Genomic DNA, 22,120 nt, shown 5'->3' with positions numbered 1-22,120 from the left:
GCTGGTTAAGAATCATGTGAAGTCGCCGTTGTGTAACCCCAACCATACTTTCGCAGTTCAACCCCCATTGGGAGGAATTGTATCTGTTTACTGAAAAAGATGGTGTTGCAATATGTTTAGTATGTCACAAAACGCTGAATTCTTTTACGAAATTTAATTTGCAGCGACATTATATGTCGTACCACGCGAAAGACTACGGACGTGGAAAATGTGATTGACCAGAACGTGCACATGAAGTTATCAAACTTAAAAGGAAGCTATCCGAAGAAGAACTGGACGACGAAGAAAAATCAACTGAGGCAGCTCTCACAGTGGGTTACAAAATTGCTTTGCTTTTAGCAGAATCCCTGCGCCCCTTAACTGATGGCGATTTAATAAAAGAATGTTTGGTAGTTGCAGCGGAACATTTGTGTCCATCTCAAGTTGAACAGTTTCGGATTGTGCCATTATCTAACATGACCATTATGCGTCGCATACAGGACATGGCAGACGACGTCCAGAGCCAGCTTGCAAATATCTGTAAAGATTTTATGGCGTATTCTCTAGCTCTGGACGAAAGTGTTGATATCACTGGAACAGCGCAGCTTGCCATATTTATTAGAGGTGTTAATAGAGATCTTCAGGTGAGGGAGGAGCTCCTCGATGTAGTAGCCATGAAGAACACAACAAGTAGTGTTGAAGAAAGTGTTGAAAATATTGGATTGTCGTGGAATTCTTTAGTTTCTACAGATGGTAGAGGTACACTAAGCTAATAAAATTATGTGGCACGTGTACATTCTCCTTTATTTGTTTCATTTGTAGCAGTAATAATTCGTGAGTGATATCCCTGCAGGTGGCCGCGGATTTACATCGACTGGCGGCAGCTGTTGTGTGCCCCACGTGACTCTCCCCACTCTCTGCTCTGGTCTGGTAGTGGGGGTAGCGTGCTCGCGCTGCTCCGTGCTCGCGCCTTGCTGCTCACAGCTTGCTCCGCGAGCACGTATGTTGTGAAGCCCTGGTTTAGTAGTACCTACTGCGCAGGTGTTATTATTTCCCAGTAGGCGTGTCGCCAAGTTGATACTCGCGCGCTTGCGCATAGGAAGTAGCTTTGCTCTTCCTGCTTTGTATTCACTTAATCTGCTTAATGCTTCTATAGAGCAATTGTTATGACGTGTGTCGGGTGCGTCGATCGCTGGTGCTTATTTACCGAAATTTCACTAGCAAAGTCTGCTTAATTTGTGTTTCGCCATGTTTTACAGGCTCTTTTAAGTCAAGTGATATGACAATGTACATGAATGGCAAGCATATTAATGAAGTTTATTATGTTGCGGACAATATTTAGAATCATTATCATGGGTGGACTGCACATGTATGATATCATCTCCTGCCTGTTCTCAGTTAGTCCTGTTCATCTCCACAAAACCTTTTTACGGAATGAGTTTTTGTAGCTGGCCAGCTGAAAAAAATGATATGCCCCATCATAATTTGGTGAGTGGTTGTTTTACTTTATCCGTTTCGATAAAGATGGTACTTGTTCTGTTTATTGGCCAAGTATGTGTCTTCTGGATTTTTTGTGTGGTTTTAGACGTTCCCATTTATAATATTTTAAACTTGCTCCTCGTTAAACATGTAGCTTTAAAGTTTTGCTTTTCGATTGACTACAATATCTTAGGGGCGAATACCATGTAATTATTTTATTAAATTTTTACGAAATTTTTCGTCTTCCCTTGTGTGATTGTTATCTGGATTTCGCAAATTTTATTATCCATGGGCGGCTTTATAATTCTGCAGCACTGGATTTTATCATTAAAATTTTGCGTTGAAGTTGATCTCTATTGCTGTAAAGATTTTGTATTTTTATTTCGTCCTGGTTAATTGTGGTAACTTTAACTGATTCTTCTAATGGCGATTAAACTGTAAATTATGCAAATGTGTAACCTTAGGAACTGTAGGTAATACGTAGATCCAAGTTATGTATGTTGTAAGCTACGCATTTTAATCTCGTACTTTATTTCTGGTGCCTTGTACCCTACAACTCAAGTTAAAACCACAAAACAGAAAAAATATTAATAACTTTTGTCATTTGGCACAAATAGTTCTTAAACGTTGGGTGCCTCACCTGACTAGTTTAAGTTATGCATTTGAAGGTTAATAAGCTGGTCGAACTGTAATATCATATTCTGGATTGTCACTCAGGTTAACACGCAATGATTAAAAGTATGCTAACATGTTTTCTTCTCAATAGTTTACTTTCAATAATTATTATTAGCGCTGCCGACCTATTGATGGAGGTCTTACTCGTTACGTGTATTGTATTTGTATTTCTTACAACTTACTGGATCGTGTTGTAGTAAAGTTTGTGTGGTGTCACCGCCATACACCACACGTTAGTGTACGTCGGACCCGCGTGTCGCCACTATCAGTGTTTGCAGACCGAGCGCCGCCACACGGCAGGTCTAGTCTAAGACTCCCTAGCACTCGCCCCAGTTGTACAGCCGACTTTGCTAGCGATGGTTCACTGACGTCATTTGCTACGTCCTAGCAAGGCGCCATATTCAGTTACTATTCTGAACAGATAATATTGTGAATCGTGTACCGTCAAGAGCGACCTTCATCATTAATGGATTAAAAATTAAGTATCAACTAATTTCGTCCGCTTTCTGAATTCTAATTCCTTGTCATGTTCTAGATCTCACGTCAGTATAGTCCTTCCCTCATGCCAGCCTGCGTGAGCTAAAACGCGTGCATTTCGGCCTCCTCTAGTAACACAGTGTTGGCTCTACAGCCAACACAACAGTTTGTCTTGTTAAAACTGTTTATAATCTCTGGTCCCAATAACTTCACACTTCCCGAACCAGCTCCTGCCTTTTCAGTTTCGTTTTTTCTGTGGTAATGTTACGAAGCACGGGTCGACAGAAGCGTCCGATCCCACGCGTCGGCTTTGACCCGTGACGTAAGGGTGTTGTTGTGTGTGGCGTCATGACGGCGCGGAGTTTGGTTTGAGTGTGGCTGTGTCCAGTTCTGTTTTATCTTATTTTATTTACTTTTCTGATCTGTTCGTTCTATCTCGTGAGATTTTTTTTAAAATTTAAAAGCACTTATTTTAATTATCTGTTTCCTCGAATTTCTGTTTTAGTTTATTATATTTATCTTTCTGATCTGTTCGTTCTATCCCGTGAGATTTTTTTTTTAAAAAGACAAAAAACACTAATCAGCTACTGAAGCATCTTTATCTTCTATGGGTTGCAGGGGTTACGACCCCTGGGGAGGTGGGTGGGTATTCATGGCTGTCTTCACTTACACGTTGTAGCTACGCAAGGCGTCTAAATTTGTTTATATTTAGTTTGCCCCCCACCCAAAACACCCCATTTCCCGCGCTTGTCCCGTTAGTCACGGGTCAAAGCAGACGGGTGGGGTCGGACGCTTTTGTATTTCCCGAAGCACCTACTTCACGCAGTTTATCCCTATGACTAGAATAGTTATCGATTTGTGTTAGTCTTAAAGGACACTTTCGTCGGCAAGACGTTGTTGGAGCTCTTATTGCTCTAACAACGCCTGAGAAAATGGGAAAGGAGGATTCACAGTAATTCTCGATATCCAGCCTGTAAGACATCTTTATAGTGGTGGTGCAGCATACACACAGCATACAGTAATTGGAATAGGATTTTACAATTGGACTTGAAATACAGTCAAGAGATCACGTTCTAGACATGTGAATAGCGTATTTATAGACTTGAAATAGTATTGGGGAGAGTGGGTTACTTGTAAAAATTAGTTGGTGGAATGTTCGTGTTTCGACACAGCGATGTGGGCTACCACCTGCAGGATGATGTTGGAAGGTGGCGTGCAGGATACTTTGCCTGAGTGGTTTACTGTGTTCGAATGTTACATGTGGATAACATGCTAGACTTATTCTGCATTGCATAGTATAACACCTAACTGGTGCACTACGCAATACTAGTATCGTAGCGGTTGGCGGGACGTCTTTGGACCACCTCTTTTGACAGATGTTTTGGGTCTTCCAAAGGCTACAGATGAGTTAGAGATAACGACAGTTTACAAATCGTGTCAAGTTACAGCATGATCATGTGAAAAGATGGTTCTGTAATAGGTATAAAGGTTCTGTAATGGGTATAAATTCTTCTTTCTAAGAAGTTTTAGTGTAGAGCCCGCCTCCTTTTCTGGATACAGAAAATGTTCGACTGCTGCCCTGGCCAGCACATTCTCCAATTGAAAACGTCTGGTCAATGGTGGCTGAGCAACTGGCTCGTCATAATACGCCAGTCACTACTCTTGATAAACTGTGGTATCGTGTTGAAGCTGCATGGTCAGCTGTACCTGTAAACGCCATCCAAGCTCTGTTTGACTCAATGCCCAGGCGTATCAAGGCCGTTATTACGGCCAGAGGTGGTTTTTCTGGGTTCTTATTTCTCAGGATCTGTGCACCCAAACTGCGTGGAAGTGTAATCATATGTCAGTTCTAGTATAATATATTTGTCCAATGAATACCCGTTTATCATCTGCCTTTCTTCTTGGTGTAGAAATTTTAATGGCCAGTAGTGTAGTTTAAAAGCACACTTAACAGCTAAAAAAGAAAGAAAATGGGCTGCTGCAGACGAAAAGGCAGAAAAATCGAACCATTTGGCAGTAACAGGAGAGAAACCGAACTAGGGAGTGACGTCGAACAAACGGAGCAGGTCATAAATGCGAGATACCTGACGCTCATTCTGTATACACCTAGGCCCCGCGTGCTAAGGACAGCACCTAGACGCTAACAAATATAAAGTACGGAGGCTACAAAAGCTTTTAAGAATGCGCTTGTAATGTCTCACTATCTACTATTCAGGCTTAAATAAGAATGGAAGACTAATTCAACAGTATTTTTTTTAATCGCTTATCTTCGTCTTTTGCAACCTGAACAGGTAATTCACTCGTTTTGCAATCAAGGTTAAAGCCACAGAATTATCTTCCACAAGCTTTTGGACTCACGTGTTCAAGGAGACAAATAATACGGATGTTTCTCGTAGCTTAATGGTTAGAAGACTGGAGTGATAGATAATCTGAAGGTGCGGATTTCAAAGATGCATTTTTTCCACAGTGTAGCTAAAAACTAGATATTTATTAGTATTCGAGAATATACTTGCTTTGTGTTTGTTAAATTACTGATTGGAGAAAGAATGATGGGATTTGGATGTAGATTTAAATTAAAAGTTGAGTTAATCGGAATGTTGTTAAGAGAACTCAATCACATTCTCAGTTCGAATATAATAAATTTCCTAGAGACAGAACACCTTGTGTCCACAAGTCAGCATGGTTTTGGAAAGCACTACTCGTTCGAAGCTCAGTTGTCGCATTTCTTACGTGATATCCTGAGAGTCATGGGTGAGCGGCAACAGGCAGATTCCATATTCCTAGATTTCCGAAAATCATCTGACAGTGCCCCTTTGCAGAGTGATAACAAAGGTATGAGCATGTGGAATAGATTCCCAGATATGTGAGCGACTCGAAGACTTCCTAGTTAATAGAACCCAATACACTGTTCTCCACAACGAGTGTTTGTCAGAGACAAGGGTGTTCTCAGGAAAGCCCTAGGAACGAGTGACAGGACTGTTATTGTTATCTGCATACATAAATGACATGATAGACTGAGCAGCAGTCAGCAACTATTTGTTGATGGATGCTGTGGTGTCCAGGACGGTAGAAAAATTTAAGTTAATTCAGGTGAATACGAAAAAAAATCCTGTAATGTTTCGGTACAGTATCAGTACGGTGCTGCTTGACATAGCTACATGTAACACAGAAAAGCAATGTGAACAGAAGCGTTTAAGGACTCTGTAGTGATGGAAAATGGTCGACGTCGGTTTGATGGATGTTTTTTAGGACAGTTTGGCTCTCCTTTAAAGGATCCCGTGTATAAGACACTTGTGTGACCCTCCGCCACGCACCATATGATGGCTTGCGGCGTATGTGTGTGTAGATGTAGGATAACACACTACTATTTACGATTGCTTCTTGTTCATTAGTTCTGTTGTGTGCAGGCAACAGCTGTTTCAAATACTAAATATTACAGTGCTTACGTGAATAGCAGTTACGAACGTTTTTTTCTGTTCTTGAAGGAGTATTTGCTCTAGTAATGACACATTTTGCCTCGTTGACGTAATTGGTTTTCTGTTGGTGTGTATCAAATAATCAAGAAGAGAAGGAAGTGATGTGAAAAGCGTACTGTATTTGTATCGACAGCAAATGAAACTGGAACTCCTAAACGAATGTTTGTTTGCTTACTGTTAATACTGCTTTTTGTTCGTTACATTTTCAGCTTTCAGCTGGCATGCACAACATTTTTAATGGACGCGTTTGCAAAAAACTAACCTACGTATTCTTTGCTGGCCCATAAACGTGTGCAACGAGGAAAGAAGCAAGGGATGTTATCGTATCTTGCACATATCAACAAAGTGAAAGACTATTGAAATGTCAAAGTAACAGAAATACGTGGTGGTATACCGCTATGAAGAATAGAGTTGTTTTATTAGACTCTCAGCGCATTTGTTTCATTGTAGTTTACAGATTTTATCACTTTTAAATCTTACCTATTATGTGTCAGTGTGTGACTAATAGTAGCAATTTACAGGGTGTAAAACGATCTAATTTTTTTAACATGTTCCACCATTATGCAACACGGTAAATGTCTTCGGAGAACGGTCTCAGACGCTTAAGCCCCGTAAAAGGATATTTTTCTTTAACATGCATGTAAGTCACTTTTTACTAACCTATATAACATGGAGGTGTACCTTTCCAACAGTAGTCTATTTGCTTCTTTCCCTAGAGTACTTCTGCCAGTAGCTCTGTCAGTTTTTCAGGAATAAGCAAACATGTAACTATTGGAATTGACGTCTACTCTGATCATCTGTTTCATTTTAATTTTGAATTTCATTTTGAGGATTTTAAAGTATGTCTTTACCATGCTTTGTGATATACCAATAGTTCATTTCATTTTCCATGTATCATTTACACGATAAATCTTAATGATGTGGAATGAATCATTTTATATTAACATCAGTTTTTTATAACTATGCCTCCACACTGATCGTTTATTAGTTTTTTGTTTTCAATTAAAGACAGATATTAGTCAGTAATTCCTACCACCACCATTTACGCATCACAATAATAGATCAGGAGTAATTATCAAAGAGACACGTTTTCAGTTTATTTTCGAATTTTACTTTGGTGTCTGTCAGGCATTTTATATCACTGAGTAAGTGATAAAAACTCTTGATCGAAGCATTGTAAACCCCTGTTTATGGTTCAGACAACCTTAATGTGGCCTAATGAATATCATTTTTTTCTTACGGTATTGTAATTATGTACATAATTTTTCCTGTTGAATGCAGTGCAGGCAGTGGTGGCCGAGCGGTTCTAGGCTCTTCAGTCTGGAACCGCGCGACTACTACGGTCGTAGGTTCGAATTCTGCCTCGCGCGCGCACACACACACACACACACACACACACACACACACACACACACCACACACGACCGCTGTCTCCAGTTCAATCCAGGGTATGTTTTAATGTGGAAAGAAATTTGAACAATGAATAATTATCGACGGGAGGAATTTAGGGCATGCTATGGAGCACCAACAACCAGCGTGATCACTTACCCATATGTTGTGGGTGGACGAGACCGTTGATGCAGTGTGGTTCTGATGTAGGAACGCTTGCGGTTTGGAAGACAATGAAAAACACAGAAAAGATTGAGAGGAAACAGCGTAGCCATAATTCGTGTACACGGTATAAAGTACAGCTATCTTTAAACTTTGGATTACAATCTGCTCGATTACTACACCCCTAAACGAGACAAGCTGCCATTTTTGATGGAGCAACTGCGCCTCCACACAAACAAAGCACAAGGTGCTGCTTAGGATACGATCAAAAAAGCTGACACCGTTCCCCAACGGTCAAAACTAAGCGCGGTCACATCAGGGTGATATCACGAGAAAGCATCTCCGAAGTGAACCGTGAAGGTATAACTACCTAATGTTTTGGGCTATACAAGATGGCGGAGGTCAGCTTCAAATTTGTGACGTAATGACAACTCCCATGTTGTTTTATCTCTATGTGCGTATGTGTACACTTTCACAGAAATAATGCATATTTTTGAGCTAGGCGCCTATTATGCTAAAGGGTACGTGATTTTCCATGGCATATCTTCCAACATGGCGCCACTAAGCAATTGACTATCTTATTTTAATACTACGCTGATACTGATTCTCGAGGAAGGGATGGAAAGTGCTTCCGCCATCTTGGATTTTTACTTTATTTTATTTGTTAAAACTACATTCTGACTGCCTCACTCATTTTAATTCTACGCTGGGAATTGATGGAAAGGAGGGGGGGGGGGGGGTCAGGGGAGGGAAGAGGGAGAATATGACGTGACTTATCACTTGATGGTAATAACAGCGTTACTAATAAGAGAGGCGGGGCTTGTGAAGTCAACTTTACGTGCATTCCGAAGTGGTCACATGACTACAGTCGTTGCATTCCACAATGGATCAGAAATCACATGGCTATCCTGCTCGCAATGGGGAAGCATACAGCGTTAAAAAATGGTAAATTTTTGTATTTCCAAACATTTGCATAAGGTTAATTAACAATAGGTCTGAATATCAGTCGACTATTTAATTTTTACGTATAATTCTTGTATGTTGGTAAGAAAATAATCCGGATTTTCTAGCACTTTGTTTGCAATGGAAAGGAACGTGCTGTGTGGCTGTTTCTTGGCCAAATGCAGCAGATACACGTGTGTGCCTGTATGCTCCAAACACGATCTGATTACGCCCTTGCCCTTGTAGCGTGGGACGCTGACAATTCAGTAACGGCAGGCTGTGCTAAAGGTACAATAAAGTGAGTAATACTCTGATCGATAAAGCCACAAATGACGCGATTGTTCTAGTTTGAGTTTGTTTTATAGGTTCCCTTAACAAAATAGTTTTTGCTTTGGAGCCACACTGGGTTTGATATTGCCAAATATTTTTGTACATCTTTAGTTCTTTATTTCGGGTACAAATTTACAAAGCAAATATCCTGAACAATGTGTTTTATTTTATTTCATTGCTTCCCAACTGTCGGAGGGTGTCTTACGTTCCGCAGTAGATCGGTTTCCGACGGGGGGGGGGGGGGGGGGGGGGGTGTATTATATCTGTAGTGGGTGTTGTGGTGCTAATAAGTGGTTATTGATTATGATCTTTGGAGCGCACATATTCTATAGTAGATTCCTTCCATGGTCAGTCTTTACAGACAACACCCTTCCAGGTGAAGCTACGCAGATTCTGAAAAAGCTTACATAAATACATTTAAAAACTTTCGCGAAAATCCCTCCCATACATCTAATACTTGGGCTTATAACTTTTTAATATTTTACTGCTGAGTCACATCTGACTACTAGCCATGTATGTATTCGAAACGGTAAACACAACACTGTCTAAATACAAGATGAACTTGAAGTTCCTTGGTGCCTGAGTGCTCTATATCTGGTTTTTCTTCTAAGTGCTTCGTCATTTCTGTGTAGCGATATTTCAGACGTATGTACTGTAAAATTCTCATTGGGTTAGAGTTCTACGTGCCTATCAGTAAACAGATAAAACTCACATGGACAGCACGATGGAGAAAATCGGCGTCATTGTTGTTTGGAAGAAGCAACAATACAACGGCATGAAACGAATAAGAGAATCCATGGAAAATGTAACTCGCAGTTGCAGGGCCATGTTCTATCCTCGCTCGTCTCAAAACGAGTCGAGTATCATCCGCTGCTTTGTCTCCAATGGTAAGGACGGTTTCCCTTCAGCGCGAAGGAAAAAAATGTCATATCTTGAGACCCTGCGCGTCGCCTAGAGAATAGCAGTTTATTTTACTGTTCGTATTAATTCATAAAAAATATTCTTCTCGCCTTCACCTTTCAAGAGAAACTCATTGATGTTCTGATTTTATAGGCACATATCTAAAGCAAAGAAATGCTTTATCTGTAGGTTGATAGAGATAGGAACTTTTAGTGTGGAATTAAGAGATTCTCCATATCATCTCATTGATAAAAGGAAAATAGTGTACGGGTCCTTGCTTCTGACTTTTCCAAACATTTTTGTAAATTACGTCTCTGACTAACGTCAGTCCCTGCTTACTTGTATGAAGCGCAAAAGCTGTGGTCCTTACATCCTACAAATATTCGCAATGGTGCTCTAGCAACAAACATACCGTACGTGGTTTTGTTTCAGACAGCAGTACGTAGAGACGGCACGTAAGTAAGTACGCTAGGGTAAAAGTGAGGATACGTATTCGACACCTCTAAAGGGCATACAAAGACAACACAAAGCAAGTGAACAAGAGACATTAAAATGCATACATCTTTATGGTTTGCTAAAAAATACAAACTGTTCAACTTAACAATGATATCAGTCTTAATGGACACTACATGACACAAGAAATGTTACAAGATGCCAATTTATACTATCTCAGTGTAATGAATAAAATGAAATTACTTTTCCGTCACGACACAGGGTTATTTGTGGGATCCGGTTCTCAAGGGATGCTAGTGGAGGGTGTGCAGACAGTCTTGCTGAGCTTTCCAACGTTGCTTCAGCTTCAATTTCAGCCTCATCTTCAGCACGCAGCCATTCGACGACGTTCCACCCTCAGGTCGATTCCGCCAATTGGTGTCAACAAGATGTTGTTTGGAGCTATGCGTACCTTCGACTGCTTGTCTCCGACGGGCAGAAAGTCAAATTTTGATAGCAGATGTACCAGCGCCACCTTCACCTGCGTCAACCCAAAACGCATCCCTGCAACAAAATAAAAGTACCATCAGTTCGTTGCACATGTAATTGATAATGTTACTTTTCTTCAGTCTTGAATTGTTGATATGAGTGAAAAACTGAATTTCATTCGTTGCGCGTAAGACTGCAATGAAATTCAAAATACTTCGTTATAATGAACTAGTGCTGAGTCAAACCAACCAGAGGAATTAAGTGTACAAAAACGGAGAAATCGAGTAGTAAAACTGGTGTAATGAATACAGTCCACACAACAAATCACCCCATTCCTTTCTAGGTTCAGTTCAGTATTGCAAACTGAAATAAAATTTGACACAATCACCTTGTGGGTAAGAACTACCTACCTAAGTTGTGGGGGTGGGAATCGGGGTTAAAAAGCTTTCTACGCGACACGTGAATTCCCAGACTTTATTTCAGAACGAGAGCACTTGGCGACTTGCAACAGACATCACACGATTTCAGACCTCCATGAAATTTTTTCTCGCTGACATCTCCTACAAAATGATGAAAGGAACAACGTTTACGCTTACTGTAGTGTCGGAGGAAGAGCCAACACCGTGTTACTACAGGTGGCCGAAATGCACGCGTTTTAGCTCACGCAGGCTGGCATGAGGAGTGAAGAACTATACTGACGTGAGGTCTGGAACATGACAAGGAATTAGAATTCAGAAATCGGACGGAATTAGATTCATACTTTAATCCATTAATGATGAACGTCGCTCTTGACGGTTCATGATTCACAATAGTATCAGTTCAGAATACATTCTTGAAGAATATGGCGCCTTGCTAGGTCGTAGTAAATGACGTAGCTGAAGGCTATGCTAAACTGTCGTCTCGGCAAATGAGATCGTATGTAGACAGTGAACCATCGCTAGCAAAGTCGGCTGTACCACTGGGCGAGTGCTAGGGAGTCTCTCTAGACTAGACCTGCCGTGTGGCGGCGCTCGGTCTGCAATCTCTGATAGTGGCGACACGCGGGTCCGACGTATACTAACGGACCGCGGCCGATTTAAAGGCTACCACCTAGCAAGTTTGGTGTCTGGCGGTGACACCACACTGCTTTTCAGTTGTTCACGCATTAAAAGTACCGCTTAAAGCATAACGCCATAATTTATTACTTCTTTACTACCAACTGTACTCGCGACACATTTTACAGACAGTACCCACATATGCCGCTGAAAGTAGCTACAATATTATATCACTGTACGACACGTGGTTCAGGAAATGTGCAAATATACCACTGGATACAAGTGCAAAATTATTCAGTGTACGACACATAGTTCGGAAGTTATGACGCCATAAATAATGAGATGCGTGGTAAGTCGCTGCATCTTGCATGATGTTTAAATTTATTACTTCTTTGCCACTAACGCTATTCGAAATAAATATCGCAGACAGTATTGACATATGCTGCTGAACTACCTACGTTATTATTTCATTGTACAACACATAGTTCAGGAGATATGACGTGATAAACATTGAGATGCATGAGAATCTACCTCATCGTGCATGGCGTTTAAATTTATTTCTTCATTACTACTAACTCCATTCGCAAAACATGGTGGAGACAGTATCCACATATGCCGTTGAGTGTACCTACAAAATTATAAATGTAACTTCATCCTATGTCTGGAGTGCTGGTCGATTTCCAATAATAGAATACCAACAGTCGTTATTTTGGTTTTATTTGTTACGCAACCAGTTTCGGCGTTGCATTATGCCATCTTCAGGCTTGCATATAACGAGTAGGCCTAAACCTCGTGTTAGAAACCAATGCAGCACTGTCAACTGGTATCGTAAAGATTTTTTCCCACCTGCATGTGCGCTCCTTGGAGATGCTGACAGCTTTCAAAGGAGTGCACATATCCGTGGGGGGAAAAAACTTCACAATACTAGTTGACAGTGCTGCATCGGTTTCTAGCACGAGGGTTATTCGATATTGCAGGCCTGAAGATGGTATAATGTAATGCCGAAACTGGTTGCCTAACAAATAAAACCAAAATAACGACTGTTCGTAATTTATTATTGGCTACAAAATTACATCTTTGTGTGACTCATAGTTCAGGAGATACGACGTCATAACCATTTAGCACAAGGTCAGAGGCTGCTTGGTATAGTCATGGACCCACAGCCCTAAATAAATAACTGAGCAACACTGGGTTTCTATGCTAATGTAGCTATAAAGATACTAGAGCGCTCAAGATAAAGTGAAAAATAAAAATATACCATCTGCTTTATATTGTTTAGGTTCGCAACAACACACTGATCAGTTTTACTTTTATTTTTATCCTGCCCTTTCAAACATTTATAGCTTTCATATTTAGTTTGCAGCCTTGTGTTTTCTGGGTTTTAAGTTCTAATGATGACTAATTAGAAGCACAACCTGTGAAAAGTAATAAGTCAACCAAATGCAAACAAGGCATTTACGAATATCATAGAGTATTTCAAATAGATCGCATGCTCCATCTTGACAATTTTAAATTTCATTACAGTAGTATTGAGAGCTTGAAATAATTTATTTCACAACCAAGAACCGTCATATAGAAGTTGCTCCCCCCTGTGAGTCCGGGGATTAGAATAGGCCCGAGGTATTCCTGCCTGTCGTAAGAGGCGACTAAAAGGAGTCCCTCCCCCTCAAGGGGGTAGTTAGCACCTGCGTCCGGAGACGGACGGTTCCACGACCTCTATTTGCGGTCATTTTGCTTTTTCACTTCTCGTTTCTTCCTTCCTTTGGTTGGTTCCTTTCTTTGCTCTTCTCCACCTCACTGTCTTCCTTACTCTTTCCCTTGCCTTCTTCTCCTTGCCTTCTCATTGCCTTCTTCTCCTTGCCTTCTCATTGCCTTCTTCTCCTTGCCTTCTCATTGCCTTCTTCTCCTTGCCTTCTCTGGTCTCCGCCTCGGCGTTTGAAACAGTCTGTCCTCTCTCTCCCTCTCTCTCTTCTTTTTCCTCTTCCTCCTTCCTCCCTGTGCGCGCCTGAAGGCCGACCCACGCGTTCGCACGCGTAGCCGGTGACGGGGTAACGCGTACTTCCCCGCCCTGGGTAGACATGTAAGGCACGCACGTACCCCCTGGTAAAGGCCAGGCCCAGGGAGGGGTGATTGCCTGAGCTGATACCTTCTGACCATGCCGATTGGTCCTTCCGTCTGTTTCTCGGGAGGTGTGACCTGAGGTGTAAACATTCACCTAAGGCGGGAGTGCCCCCTGGGAGGGTCCCCACAAGGAAGGAGCGCGCCATCGGAGACGCTGGCAATCATGGGGGATTCCTCCGCAATGGATTTCACTCCATCTCTCTCGACTTCTGCCCAAAAACGGAAACTTGACCAGCCACCAGTGACCAAAGTACTACTACCTGCCCCACAGTTCCTCGTCGTTTCTCGATCTGAGGACGGAAAGGATTTTTCCTCTGTCAACCCTTTCGTTATCCAGAAGGGCGTAGATGCCATAGCCGGATTTGTCAAATCTTGTACCAGGTTGCGTAACGGTACCTTATTACTAGAAACTGAGAGCGCCTTTCAGGCACAAAAACTGCTTCGGGCCACACTCCTGTACACGTTCCCTGTCCGGGTGGAGACTCACCGAACTTTGAATTCGTCTCGTGGTGTGACTGTCCACCTCCGTCTCCTCATTGTGTGAACTGTCAGGGTGACCATGCCGCATCCTCCCGCGACTGTCCTGTCTATAAGGAAGAACGCTGTATCCAAGAAATTCGGGTCAAAGAGAAAGTGTCCACCTCGGCTGCTCGCAAGCTATTGGCTAGTAGGAAGCCCACGCTGCTCCCAGCGGGGAAATACAGTACTGTCCTCGCCTCTCCTCGGACTACCAGGGAGGTGGCAACCCAGACATGCGATCTGACCTTCAGCACCACGGTCGTCCGTTCGGCCAGTGCTAAGATCGCGCGGTCGACGTCTCCTCTTCCTCCCATCACCCCACAGACACCAGCCCCTTCATCAGCTTCTGCTAAGACGAAGACCCAGAAGTCAGATGCACGGGGCTTCAAGAAGGAACCGTCCCGTGGAGACTTCCTACGTACGTCGACCTCCCAGCCTTCGACCGGTACTTCCACCAAACGACCTTCCAAGAAGGCTCATAGGAAGCACAATTCTCCTTCTCCGCCACGGCGCATTTCTTCTCCTGCGCCACCCAGCGGTTGCCACCCCAGGCCGTCATCCGTTTCGCCTGGCCGCACCGCTGGTAGCCGAACATCTGGCTGTTCACCGGCGGAGGAAGTTCCCCCTCCCGGCCATCTTACCAAGATGGCCGTTGAACCTATAGGACCCAATGGACGATGACTGTCCGCCTACTGATAGCGGCGGCAGTGCTCGCTCGAAGCCAGGCCCTCAGCGGCCTTCGAGGTGACCCGTTCTTTCATCTTCCTTTTCTTTTTACGATGGCACTTATTGACTGGAATATTCGCAGCATTCGCTCCAACCGAGAGGACTTGAAGTTGCTGCTCCGCTTGCACCGTCCGCTCGTCGTAGCCCTCCAGGAAACGAAGCTACACCCATGCGATCAAATTGCCTTGGCACGCTACACCTCTGTGCGTTTTGACCTACCCCCTGTGGTAGGTATTCCGGTTCATGGAGGGGTTATGTTGCTGGTCCGGGACGATATTTACTACGATCCCATCACATTGCACACCGGCCTGCAGGCAGTTGCCATCCGCATTACTCTCCCCACTTTTACATTTTCCATTTGTACCGTTTACACTCCATCGTCATCTGCCGTTACCAGGGCAGACATGATGCAGCTTATTGCTCAGCTACCTGCCCCATTTTTGTTAACTGGAGACTTCAATGCCCACTATCCCCTTTGGGGCTCTCCGGCATCCTGCCCGAGGGGCTCCCTGTTAGCAGACCTTTTCAACCAGCTCAATCTTGTCTCCCTCAATACTAGCGCCCCTACCTATTCCCATTTAGACCTCTCTATATGTACTACCCAACTTGCACGCCGGTTTGAGTGGTATGCACTTTCTGATACATATTCGAGCGACCACTTCCCGTGTGTTATCCATCTCCTGCAGCATACCCCCTCCCTGTGCTCATCTAGTTGGAACATCTCCAAAGCAGACTGGGGGCTCTTCTCTTCCAGGGCGACCTTTCAGGATCAAACCTTCACAAGCTGCGATCGTCAGGTCGCACACCTCACGGAAGTCATTCTCACTGCTGCTGAATATTCCATCCCTCACCCTACTTCTTCTCCACGTCGCGTACCGGTCCCCTGGTGGACCGCAGCATGTAGAGACGCTTTACGTGCTCGTCGACGTGCTTTACGCACCTTTAAACGCCACCCTACAGTGGCGAATTGTATCACTTATAAACGATTACGTGCACAGTGTCGTCGTATTATTAAAGAAAGCAAGAAAGCCAGCTGGGCTGCTTTCGCAAGCACCTTCAACAGTTTTACTCCTTCTTCTGTTCTCTGGGGTAGCCTGCGCCGGCTATCTGCCACTAAGGTCCACTCACCAGTTTCTGGCTTGATGGTCGCGAATGACGTCCTTGTGGCCCCGGAGGATGTCTCCAATGCCTTCGGCCGCTTTTTCGCAGAGGTTTCGAGCTCCGCTCATTACCACCCTGCCTTCCTCCCCCGCAAACAGGCAGAGGAGGCTAGGCCACCTGACTTCCGCTCCTCGAATCGTGAAAGTTATAATGCCCCATTCACCATGCGGGAACTCGAAAACGCACTTGCCCGGTCATGGTCCTCCGCTCCAGGGCCTGATTCTATTCATATTCAGATGCTGAAGAACCTTTCTCCTGCGGGTAAAGGTTTTCTTCTTCGTACTTACAATCGCATCTGGACTGAGGGACATGTTCCCGCATGCTGGCGCGAGTCTATTGTTGTCCCGATTCCTAAGCCGGGGAAGGACAAGCACTTGCCTTCCAGTTATCGACCCATCTCGCTTACCAGCTGTGTCTGTAAAGTGAAGGAGCGAATGGTTAACTCTCGTTTGGTTTGGCTGCTCGAGTCTCGACGCCTACTTACCAATGTCCAATGTGGATTTCGTAGGCGCCGCTCTGCTGTTGACCATCTGGTTACCTTGTCGACCTTCATTATGAATAACTTCTTGCAGAAGCGCCCGACTGCGGCTGTTCTTTGATTTGGAGAAGGCTTACGACACCTGTTGGAGGGCGGGCATTCTCCGCACCATGCATACATTGGGTCTTCGCGGTCGCCTCCCTCTTTTTATTCGTTCCTTTTTAATGGATCGACAGTTCAGGGTACATGTGGGTTCTGTCCTGTCAGACACCTTTCACCAGGAGAATGGGGTGCCACAGGGCTCAGTTTTGAGCGTCGCTCTCTTCGCCATAGCGATCAATCCAATAATGGATTGCCTCCCAGCTGATGTATCAGGCTCCCTTTTCGTGGACGATTTTACCATCTATTGCAGCGCGCAGCGTACACGCGTCCTGGAGCGCTGTCTTCAGCGTTCTCTTGACCGTCTTTACTCCTGGAGTGTCGCCAATGGCTTCCGTTTTTCTGCCGAGAAGACGGTCTGTATTAACTTCTGGCGCTACAAAGAGTTTCTCCCACCGTCCTTACGACTCGGTCCCGTTGCTCTCCCATTCGTGGAGAGAACAAAATTTTTAGGTCTTACATTTGACAGGAAACTTAGCTGGTCTCCACATGTGTCATATTTGGCTGCCCGTTGTACCCGTTCTTTAAATGTCCTCCGTGTTCTCAGTGGTATGTCGTGGGGAGCGGATCGAACCGTCCTACTTCGTCTATATCGGTCGATCGTCCGCTCCAAGCTGGATTATGGGAGCTTCGTATACTCCTCTGCACGGCCGTCCATCTTACGCCGCCTCAACTCCATACAACATCGGAGTTTACAACTTGCGATCGGAGCGTTTTATACTAGTCCCGTAGAGAATCTTCATGCTGACGCTGGCGAATTGCCACTCACCTACCGGCGCGATATACCGCTTTGTCGGTATGCCTGTCGGCTACTGTCAATGCCCGACCACCCGTCTTATCGTTCCTTTTTTGACGATTCTCTCGACCGTCAATACGGGTTGTATGTCTCTGCCCTGCTACCCCCTGGAGTTCGCTTTCGTCGCCTCCTTCAACACCTTAATTTTTCACTCCCTCCAACCTTTCGAGTGGGCGAGCGCCACACGCCACCTTGGCTCCAGGCTCAGGGTCGCGTTCACCTTGACCTCAGCTCGCTCCCAAAAGAGGTTACCCCCGGTTCGGTCTAACACTCCCGTTTTGTCGAACTTCGTTCGAAGTTCATTAATATGACCTTCATTTATACAGATGGCTCAAAGACCAATAACGGGGTCGGGTGTTCCTTTATTGTCGGGGCACAAAGTTTCAAATACCGGCTCCATGGCCACTGTTCGGTCTTCACAGCTGAGCTCTTTGCCCTCTACCAGGCCGTTCTTTACATCTGCCGCCACCGACATTCTGCTTATGTCATCTGCTCAGATTCCCTGAGCGCCATCCAGAGCCTCAGTGATCCGTATCTGGTTCACCCTTTCACCGGATCCAACGCTCTCTTCAGCAGTTGGTGGACGTCGGTTCTACGGTTAGCTTTATGTGGATTCCTGGCCATGTCGGTATCCCTGGGAACGAAGCTGCAGATGCCGCGGCCAAGGCTGCGGTCCTCCAGCCTCGGACAGCTTCTTGTTGTGTCCCTTCGTCGGATTGTAGCAGGGTAATTTGTCGGCGCATTTTATCGCTGTGGCATGCCGATTGGGCTGCACCTACGGACAACAAGCTTCGGGCCTTGAAACCTCTACCCACGGCTTGGACGTCCTCCTCCCGCCCTTCTCGGAGGTCGTTTTGGCCCGGTTACGAATTGGACACTGCCGGTTCAGCCATCGCCATCTGCTGACGGCTGCGCCGGCGCCGTTCTGCCCATGTGGGCAATGGCTGACGGTCCGCCACATTTTAACGTCCTGTCCGGATTTTAACACACTGCGTCTTGATCTTGGCGTGCCATGTACTTTAGATGCCATTTTAGCGGATGACCCACGAGCAGCTGCTCGCGTTCTTCGTTTTATCAACTTGACAAACCTCTCTAAGGACATTTGATTATGCTGTTTTTTTAATCCTATGCCTGTCAGTCTGTCTTTTATCGTGTTTTCCCTTTTAGTTGTTGTTTTAAACTTGTGCCTCGCGGTGCATTCTTAACGTAGTCTGGGCGCTAATGACCATTGAAGTTGTGCGCCCTAAAACCACAAAAAAAAAAATATATAGAAGTTGCTGTCGTGGATGAATTGCACAGGGTTGTTTGACCCTCCAAAAAGAAATACACACAACGCTACACAGATAAATGCATCAAAAGTGAATGGAGAGATAGTAGGTATTGTGGATCCACCTAACAGAAATTTTGTTTGATCTCCGTCAGCTCTAGTATATTTGTAACCAGCTGACTTAGCAATGATCAGATTTTGCCTTACTATATAAGCACAATTTTTTTAAAGAAAACTTAAGTCTATGAAACGGATGTATGTGACAGTCCAGTAAGTAAGTTCACAATTTAAACGTCACAACAAGTTTAAGAAAAGGGGGTCAATAAATAAAAAATTTTAGAACATCTCTACCAAATAAGAGAGCAGGTTAACAAAACTAATAGTCCTGTAGTCCTGAAGAAAGAGGACAACGATAATCTGCCCCATAAAAGTTAGGAAAGAATAGAAAAAAAACATTAAGTTATCATCAGAAACTACAGATAGGATCACTTTTAAGTACTGAAGGCTCACGAGAAAAAAAAAAAAAAAAACACAGGCATGAGAAATTAAATGGCAACATGCCGAAAAAAGGAAACAAGGAAAATATTGAGTCTTCTTCCTTACCGAATCATCTTTACATTCTTACATGCCGGGATTCAAGCATGTCATATAAACATGTTCACATCAACACGCTGCACTGAGGTCTCAGACTGATCGTGGGCCATATACGAGTAGTGTAATGCAAGTTCATGAAAGAGCTACGTGTCACATGTTCGTATAAATGCCTAAACGTCAAAAAATACATAGTAGTGCCAGGGAAAACTTTAAAAAGCAAAATATAAAAATTAGTGTTATATCAAGTGAAGAAGTGCCATTAACAACGCTATTCATTCCAGTTTTCCGGAATAAATGTGGAGCCGTATTTCAAGATATACCGATTTGGCACAGATTTTTAGTTATCAAGACACATTCATTACATTACAGGTCCACAGTTCATGTGATTCCATTTCAGCTACTGTATCACTATTGATTCCACCCATTTTATTTCAGTGAGTTTCATTTACTTAATCAGGTGCTTCGATTTTAGTTCATACAAGTGATTTAGATGTAAAGTTTCGTGCACAAAACAGCACGAACTGTGAGAGCTTTTGATAGATGACTTGTAGCGGGTTTATTTTTTCACTCAGTATAAAACTGAAAACTACATGGATGAAGTACAGGGAGTGTAAGATTGACTAGTCGAATTAAATCTGGCGATGCTTAGGGAATTATATTAGGAAATAAGAGGCTAAAATAACAGCTGAGTTTTGCTATTTAGTCAGAAAAATAACTGACGACTGGGAATATTAAGCAAAACTTCTCTGAACAAGATAATTCTTTCAACATTGAAAACATATCTAAATCCTAGAAAGGCATTTCTGAAGGTACTTGGCTCGAGCTCAGCCTTGTACGGGAGTGAAACATGGACAGTAAACAGTCTATGCGAAAAGAGAATAATAGAATGCTGAAGATCAGACTGGTGGATCGAATAACAAATGAGGAAGTACTGAACGATGTTGAGAAAAAAAGAAATTGTGATATAGCTTGACTAATGAAAGGGATCGGATTATACACAAATGTAAGGTATCAAGTCTTTCTCGAAGTGTGGGGGTAACAATTGTAGAGAGAGGCCATGACTGAAATGGGTGTAAGTAGCTCTAGTTATTCAGAGATGACGAGTCTCGAACAGGATAGACTAAGGTGAGAGTTGCATCGATCGAATCTGTGGCCTCACGACCACAACAACAACCATAGTAGTGATCGAACATTCAGCACGATTTATTATTTTGGTGTTTCACATTAACTAAATATATTTACCTAAGGTACTTACGTTTCGTGATATATTGGCAAAATCGTAATTGACACCAGATGTGAGTTGGTTAGGAACTGCATTAAACATAGATATCCTTCAACGTGTCACATATGTTAATAATCAGTGTTATTGTGATACTTTTTCATCGTGTGCACTAGGCGTGAAAATATTTTCATACGAGTTACGTAAAAAAACCGAATAGCTGAAAATGAAACTTGCACTGTGTGGGTTCTGTACAAATTTAACAGTGTATATAGATAGTTCATCTTGCATTATAGGTTTTGATGAGTGAGTTTCCAAGTATCTAAATATGTGGCATAAAATGGTCACATCTTTTCATTCCATTGACTTACAAATATTAGCACCACTAAAGGACTGTCGACTGTAATAACTGACATTAACTTCAGATTCTCTGTCCTCCGGTCCTGAGGAAAAGGGCAACAGTGCGATCCTATAAGGGTTCTGTTTTTACCGACTGAGGAACGGAAAACTAAACCAACAAACAGTAAAGGTGAAAGGAGGAGTGACTCACCAATGCAGATGCGTGGCCCTTCGCCAAAGGGTAGATAGCTGTAGGGATGCCTGGATGCCTTCTGCTCCTCAGAGAAGTGCTCCGGGTCGAATTTCTCCGGGTTTCGGAAGAATTTCCTGTCATAATGGAGTCCCATGACTGGAATGAGCACCTTAGTTCCTTGCTCCAAGACACAGTCGTATCCTGGAAGCTTGTAGTCCTGCGCCACCTCGCGATTCAAAACTGGAACGGGCGGATACATACGAAGGGTTTCTGAAAGAAAAAAGGGAACGATGTAAACGGAGGTGTTTTAATAAATATTCCACACTGGTCCTCGATGTGGTGTTTTATCTCCCTTAGCGATTGCAGTCAAAGGATGTACAAGCGTAGTATTTACAATAGAGAAAGAGAAGATGTGTTAATCTTTAAGTCCTAAACCGTTTGGTCAATTAACTGTTTTCTGAAGGACTTTGCCAACTGCTAAGTATTTTACGAAACGCACTACAGGCAGGTATCAATATGTGCTGTTTTGTCACTGTCGGTTTGTTAATAACCATCATCCCACAAAGAAATACATCTATTATTTATGTACCATGTCATGTTTTTTATGGCCTGCTTTCTGATGTACCTGTTATTTTCATCATTAAGTGTAGCAAAGTGTGTATTAGGAGTGGACAGCATGAGCAGTACATATTCCGAATTATTCTTCGGGGAGTGAAAGACACTGAACATCATTGTGCAGGTTTTCATGCCCACTTCACATGCTGATTAGGAGTAAAAAAAGAGA

General features: G+C 43.4%; 1 protein-coding gene across 1 annotated transcript; it reads right to left on the bottom strand.

Moving 5' to 3' along the window:
• Positions 1-10,502: 10,502 nt before the first annotated feature.
• LOC124615387 (cytochrome P450 6B4-like) lies at positions 10,503-21,531 on the bottom strand. Its single transcript, XM_047143213.1, has 2 exons — positions 21,355-21,531; positions 10,503-10,805 (listed from the first exon to the last, which is right to left on the bottom strand). The coding sequence occupies exons 1-2, from the start codon at positions 21,488-21,490 to the stop codon at positions 10,627-10,629; spliced, it is 315 nt and encodes a 104-aa protein (XP_046999169.1). The 5' UTR covers positions 21,491-21,531; the 3' UTR covers positions 10,503-10,626.
• Between the last annotated feature and the right edge of the window lie 589 nt (positions 21,532-22,120).

Source organism: Schistocerca americana, chromosome 5 (assembly GCF_021461395.2).
Source record: "Schistocerca americana isolate TAMUIC-IGC-003095 chromosome 5, iqSchAmer2.1, whole genome shotgun sequence".
Classification (NCBI taxonomy): domain Eukaryota; kingdom Metazoa; phylum Arthropoda; class Insecta; order Orthoptera; family Acrididae; genus Schistocerca; species Schistocerca americana.
This window is presented reverse-complemented; position numbering and strand designations above follow the sequence as displayed.